This window comes from Onthophagus taurus, chromosome 11 (assembly GCF_036711975.1).
Source record: "Onthophagus taurus isolate NC chromosome 11, IU_Otau_3.0, whole genome shotgun sequence".
NCBI classification, from domain to species: Eukaryota; Metazoa; Arthropoda; class Insecta; order Coleoptera; family Scarabaeidae; genus Onthophagus; species Onthophagus taurus.
Window position 1 is genome coordinate 18,492,503 of NC_091976.1, and position 7,566 is coordinate 18,500,068.

At 31.5% G+C, this 7,566-nt stretch overlaps 1 protein-coding gene across 1 annotated transcript; it reads left to right on the plus strand.

The window, feature by feature from the left end:
* Positions 1-1,624: 1,624 nt before the first annotated feature.
* Positions 1,625-2,832, plus strand: LOC111424221 (UDP-glycosyltransferase UGT5-like). The gene is made up of 2 exons (XM_071200487.1): positions 1,625-2,514; positions 2,564-2,832. The coding sequence occupies exons 1-2, from the start codon at positions 1,625-1,627 to the stop codon at positions 2,676-2,678; spliced, it is 1,005 nt and encodes a 334-aa protein (XP_071056588.1). The 3' UTR covers positions 2,679-2,832.
* The last annotated feature ends 4,734 nt before the right edge of the window (positions 2,833-7,566 follow it).

Below are 7,566 nucleotides of genomic sequence, written 5' to 3' on the forward strand. Positions count from 1 at the left end.
ATACCTCTTCTATCTCCTTATATTGCTAGTGTAGAGTCAAGCTCAACACGGTCTTCTTTTTCTGCTTATTTTTTCAACTTTGTTCCCATCACACTGGGTAGATAGATAATGGTATAAATAGAACGATAAGGAGGACATATTCAAAACACGTTGTAACACTATGGAACGATTTGAAACATTACTTATTGAAAGCAAAGTGCATAAAGTAGGTTTTAAAAACGAACGACTCTCTCTATCACTGCCGGTCAACTGCAAGGCGTTAATCAGCGAACTGCTGTTGAGTACCAAGTGTCCATAACCCCGATCATGCATGCATAAACATAAAGTGACTTTCCAGGAATGTTTAACGATATCAAAAAACATGGAACTGAGGAATTGATATCGCCAAAATAGATTAATTGGTGTTAGAAAAAATCATGTGTGCTTCATAATTACTATGATAAACGATACTTCTACACACGATACTTGTACTTACTTAAAATTTCCTAAACTTCTATTATTTTTTACTACGATACTTCTAGACACGATACTTGTACTTACTTAAAATTTCCTAAACTTCTATTGTTTTTTACTGACAATAATATAGCATTTATAATGGAAGAATGGGAAAATAAATAAAGAAAGAAGGCAACAAAGATATAAATCCTAAAGCTCAACTAAGTCTAAATTCAATTAATACTTTTGTAAGAAAATTTGTAAGAAACGATGGCAGAAAGAGCAACAAAACGAACAGCAATGAAAACAAAACAATTTAACAATTAATGCATAATTTTTAAAATCTGGGTATGTATATCCTTTGTTTGAGAAAGTAGTCATGAAATACAACAATAAATAATACACAGATGCCTATTCTTAATCTAGTATTGAATGTTGATAAGTTCATATTCATAATGTATAGAAACATGACGATTGGTTATTATTATTATAATAATCTTCGTAACCAAAATTTTTAGTTGATTACGATAACTTATCTTTTAACATAACTAAAAATTAACCTTGTTTACTTATTTCTACTTTGCTTTAAATATTATTGCCATTATTTCTAATGCGTAGGCTTTTCATTTACATTGATATTTTTTGTTTTCAATTGCATATATAAAAAATAGCAGATATGCGATAATGCAGTACGTACAAGTATGTTGATTACGTGTCCCATACATTCCGTTATCTCCTTTAAAAACAATAGTCTCAATAACTGCTTTAACCATTTAGAAAATCTTGCATCAAAAGAATTACAATGAAAGCCAACGTAATATCTCTATTTCAAATTTTGCTATTATTTTTTCATATTACTATCATCAAAAGTGCAAATATTTTGGTGGTATTTCCAAGCCCAGCTGAAAGCCACTTCCGAGTTTTTGCCTTGTTTTTCGAACAATTAACTTTAAAGGGGCATGATGTAGATATTTTGAGCCATTTTCCACCTTTTGAACCTTTACGAGGGTAATAAAATGGTGAAAATAAACCAATTTATTATTATATTCTTTTTTATAGATACAATGATTTAAGCTTAAAAGGTAGCATACCAAAAATCGTATTCAATGCAGACCAGTATACATATTTAATGTGGAATCAATTAAATTTTATGCATCACCATTGAGGTCATATCATGTGCTCAAGAGTAATGAATACAACAGCGGTCATGTCGCATTGCATGTATGGTTTCGCTGATTTTTTCAAAATACCAATAATTACGGTCACATCATCAAGTATTCTGCCGTGGTTACCGGATGTCATTGGTGTGCCAGATAATCCTTCGTATATACCAAACTTTTTTTCACCGTATACCGAAGATATGAGTTATTTTCAACGATTAAGCAACCTATATTTGTTTATTACCACAAAAGTGTGGTTTAGTTTTCACAGCACTGTTGCGGCAAATAACTATGATAAGGAATTTTATGGGAAAAAATCGACTGATTTAGACAAAATAGACAAAAAAACAACTTTAATGTTGGTTGCAAGTCACTTTTCTTTCCATCAATTAAGACCAAGGCCACCAAATTTCATCGAAATTGCTGGAATTCATATAAAAGCGAATCAAAGTTTAAATGAGGAATTCAAAAAGTATCTTGAAATAAGCACTAATTTAAAAGGGGTGATTTATTTTAGTTTTGGATCATATCTTAACACTGAAACTTTTCCTGGTCATATTTTACAAGCGTTTTTTGATGTTTTCGAAAATCTTCCTTATAAAGTATTATGGAAAGGTGACATAAAAAAATTCCCAAAAACTTATAACATCCCAAAAAATATTCACTTTATACCTCGGATGCCACAAATTCCCATCTTATGTAGTTCAAAAGTAAATTTGTTTATAACACACGGAGGTTTATCGAGTACACTGGAAACTATTTACTGTGGAAAACCAGTTTTAACAATACCGATTTGGTTGGATCAATTAAGTAATGCTAATTTGTTAAAAGCTAAAGGTGTAGGCAGAAGCATTTTATTTCATGAAATTAATAAAGAAAATTTTAAAGCAGAACTTGAAGAAGTTTTAGAAAATCCTAAGTAAGTTAATAATGAAAATTAAGAATTAATTGTAAGCAGATTTTTGTAGATATTCGAAAAATGTAAAGATTTTATCTGAAATATTTCGAGGTCGTCTTCACCGATGGAAACAGCCATTTATTGGACTGAATACGTCATCAGACATAAAAGGGCTAATCATTTAAGATCAAAATCAGCAGATTTACCTTGGTACATTTATTATTGTATCGATGTAATTGTAATCCCACTGTTACTTTTGATTTTATCGCTATATTTTTTAACAAAAATGCTTCTTGTTTTTTATAAGTATATAACTATTAAAACTAAGCAAGATTGAAATCATTTAATTATTTTGATAGCTTCAAATTTATTTTTGTATTACTTTTAAACGAAACGTTAATATTTATTTTATAGCAAAGAAATAGATTTTAAGATTATCAGCCGTGAATCTATGCACAGAATCGTCAAATATCGTTTGAGACTGCGTAGCATGAAGTAGCGATAGAACGGATATCCGGCAACTATCCGGCATCCGGCCTATCCGGCCATTTTTCAAATATCCGGCTTTGGCCGGATATTAAAGACCATTCACAGGAATTAGTATCTCTTTGAGGTGTTGGACAATGTAGATAATAATCAAGTTCAACCCCAATAGGATTTTTTTCATTGAATACAACTTTGTTTATATCAGGTTTGTCTTTAGCAACTTCATTGTAACACTCCCAATACGATATATAAAATCTCTTGTTGCAGTTTCGTCTAGTTTCCTTCTCTTCGCTTGTAATTCATCATCACATTCATTACTAACAGAACTGTCACTGTTACCACTTTCGATTATTAATTAAAGTATCCTCTTCTTAATGCAAAAAGCTGTTTTGAAAAATTACTTTCAGTTCTTGACAAATAAATTTTTGAAATTTACGACAATTTTTCAATTTTCGTCGATAAAGTTTTAAAAATTCGTATAAAATCCAATTCTTGGAATATGAGTATGAAAATTTCCCAAAGTGTTAATAAAACTACCCTCTTTCCAATGAACCAACCCGTTTTGAAAAATAACATTTAGTTTTTGAGAAAACAATACTTGAAGTTTTGATCAAATTTTCGATGTTGCAATTTTCATTGATAATTTTCAAAATTTGCTATAAAATTAATTTCTTGGAGAATCCTTGTGGAAATATCACCAATTATTAATTCAAGTATCCTCTTTTTAATGCAAAAAGCCGTTTTAAAAAATCACTTGTAGTTCTTGAGAAATAAATTTTTGAAATAATCGACAATTTTTTCGAATTTTGCAATTTTCGCCGATTAAGTTTTAAAAATTCGTATAAAATCCAGTTCTTGGAATATGAGTATGAAAATTTCCCAAACTGTTAATAAAACTACCCTCTTTCCAATGAACCAACCCGTTTTGAAAAATAACTTTTAGTTTTTGAGAAAACAATACTTGAAGTTCTGATAAAATTTTCAATGTTGCAATTTTAAACGATAATTTTCAAAATTTGCTATAAAATTAATTTCTTGGAGGATCCTTGTGTAAATATCACCAATTATTAATTAAAGTATCCTCTTTTTAATGCAACAAGCTGATTTAAAAAACCGCTTTTAGTTTTTGAAATGATCGACAATTTTTTCGAATCTTGCAATTTCGCCGAAAAATTTTTAAACATTCGTATAAAATCCATTTCTTGGAATATGAGTATGGAAATTTCCCAAAGTGTTAATAAAAGTGTCGTCTTTCCAATAACCAACCCGTTTTGAAAAATAACTTTTAGTTTTTGAGAAAACAATATTTGAAGTTATGATAAAATTTTCGATGTTGCAATTTTGATCGATAATTTTCAAAATTCGCTATTAAATTAATTTCTTGGAGGATCCTTGTGGAATTATCACCAATTATTAATTAAAGTATCCTCTTTTTAGAGTTACTTCGTCAGTTAAATCAGCATCAAAAAAGTTCATTTTGTATCTTAGATCCAAATAAGTTGACATATCTTATCAGCTTTCTTATTAATTTCATTTTTATTCAAATATCACAATAATGGGGCAATGTAGGTTATCACTTCAGAAATGTACCAGAAATTATAACCATAATGGCCGGATAGATATGATAGATACACTATCCGTGCCATCACTAGCATGAAGGTTAACTATAAAAAATCCTTCAGACCAATTAATGTGGTCTTCACATAAGGGATGTCTATTATTTATATAAACCGTTAGATCATAATCAAAATGCATACATCCAAGGTAAATCCACACTGATTATTCAATTCATAAATTTTATAAATATAGAGGACATCTTTCATAAAAGGGATCGACGTGAAGATGTTCTCAAGAAAGAAGACATCATTCTATTTCTGTTGGTCTGTCTGATGGTACTTGTTACAAACTTGAGAGGCAGACAGAGTTTGCTGGTAAACGCCAAAACGATTTAGTTAATTTTCAGATTCCAATTATTGTGCAAATCATACCTGCACACATCTAGTTCCAATATACCCAATTATGAGCTTCATGCGACAATTTCATAATTTTTCATTGCTGATATTTTGTAATTCTATGAAAATGTGGCCAATTTTGATACAATTGGTTTGGCATAACAACATTTCCTACAACGGTTCTTTCTGTTAATATGGAAGGTTACTTGCAATAGAACATTAGATAGTGATTATCCTTGTTGTTGTGACTTTCTTTAAAAATAACGATTCTGTGACCCCAACATAGTAGCAATTTCATTTACGTTTCAATGTTCCTCCTCGCGGGCTGATTCCATTTCAGAACATTATTATTTTGTGGGTTTGGAACTTTTGCAATACAGTTTTTATAACAACAAGTTACTGTACTAGTTCATCAGCTATTCGTTATGATTAAGATCTAGGAATGCCCTATAGGGCTGTTTAGCAGTTTCTTCAATTTTCACCAGTACAAAATTATTGTTGTTCAAGAATTACAGCATCAAGATTTCACAAGAAGATTAGCTTTGCAGAAACAATGTTAGGGATGATGACTGAAGATTCTGGAATGACTGCGTTGACCTCAGACGAAGCTCACTTCCACCTTAACCAGTTATGCAAGAGCGTTTAGTATAGTTGTATGAAACTTTATGTTCAACCGAGTTGTTTATCTAAACAATCTCTATCAAAAACCTATTACACCACATCTATCTCAGCATAATTATTAACTTCATAGGAAAAAACTTATTTCTACTGTAGTTTTATTGCAATGCACGCTGTGGATTTCCTCAGTATGTAAGAATCTTCTTGACTAGGAGATCATGATATTGTATCTCCTTAGACACAGATTGTATGAACAATTTCTTTATGTACACTGTGCCAAATGCATTTAATCCAAATCCCTGTTCACAAGACGCTATTGTATATTCTTTCATCTTACCTGAAAACGGATTGCTCACCCGGTAAAGCACGTTTCATCTACAACTTTTCGTTCAGCATCATCTCTAATGTTTTGAAATAGGTCATTATATATTAGTAATTCGACATAAACATGAATTGTGTATTACCAAGATTTGACATGATGATGAGTTTAACTTAATTTACTCTTTAATATCCCTAAATATTGAAACTATACCTACATGCAATCAAATATGAACACCACGTATCCGCAATAAACTTAAAAATATCATTGTGGTTCAGTCAAAAAGTTGCAAAGTTGTTAACCACAACTAATTTTTTCAATTATTTTAATCGAACTCAGAATATTTATTTTAATATTTAATTAATAAATTCTCAACTTCTTTGAGAACCACTTTTCAAACCCAAAGTGATGGATTCAAACTTCGTTTTGTTAATTAAATTTTTCTCCGAATTTCTCGACTTAATACCCGTTCAAAGTAGAACGTCTTGGCGATTTTTCTGAGCCAAGCAGACCGTCACCAAGACTTTTTAACTCGTTCTTAAATTAACTAAAAGGGGTCATTATGTAAACGTTTTAAGCTATTCCTACAACCAAATTAGAACGGAAATAAACAAATTTAACATTTTCAACAATTCTTATATAGTTGTTAAGTGTGGTTATAAATTGTTTTTTTTTAAATAAGAATTGAAAGGTTCTACAGTTTATTTCACCAAAACGTAGATATTAAGCTCGACGTAGGCAAATACCCCACCGGTACCAAAGAGGGTCTTTGCATTAAATATTTAAAAGAGAAAAAATGAACCGCACACGATGATGGTAGACTTTTGATAAAGGGTCGACATTGTAGGGGTTTTTGGGGGGTGGACCCAGTACTACTATGGAGACTCGGCGAGGGTCTTCTTGTCCTCACGTAAGCTTCCTTCGAAGGATCAAGTCTCCGAGAGATTTGCCACACATAATCTTCACGTCCAATATTATATTTCTGCTAAGAAAAGATGAAACATAAAGAATAAAAAATCAAAAAGGATTCAAATAAATTGAAAAAGGGATGAAAGGAATAATTAAATTTGTTATAATATGAGATTGGATTTTTTTATTAGATGAAAAAAAATGGATACAAATTTAAAGGTATTTTTCTGGTGGGGGAGATTTTCAACATACATAAAGAGAGGGTATAGCTCCTTTATCCGGGGCTATTCCCGGGTCGACACAGTAATACCACAGGAAGCTGGCCAGCCCTGATAACGAAGGATAGCCCGAGCCCATCAACCCAAGTCTCCTCCTGTAGGATACGAGAAGAGATAGGACGGGAGACCCCCACGTTTTTCGACAGGGGGACGTCCAGACCTAACACCTTAGCGCGAATATTTGATCATTTTTATCGTTGTGGGGGACTGTTCCTCCTACATTGTGGCGGATCAGCAAATATTTACACCGACGTCGTCTCATGAAATAAAATAACCCGAGCTGTACGTCATATTATGTCGTAAGAAAATCCTCCGAAAACATCAAATTATCTTTAAACAAGTTAGACAAGAATAAATAAAAACATATTTATTAAATAAACCTCATTTTATCAAATAAAAGTTACCCCATTTTTAACAGGTGGTAAAAAAAATAAATTTGGGGTGAAATCGAGGTAATCGAAACCCTCCATATCGAAAGCGTTTACCTAAAAACACCCATTTCGGCTGTCAA

Coding starts and splice junctions, on each gene's coding strand:
- LOC111424221 (XM_071200487.1), top strand. CDS start 1,625: ATGAATACAACAGCGGTCATGTCGCATTGCATGTATGGTTTCGCTGAT. Junction 2,515..2,563: donor GAAGTTTTAGAAAATCCTAA/GTAAGTTAATAA, acceptor AGATTTTTGTAG/ATATTCGAAAAATGTAAAGA.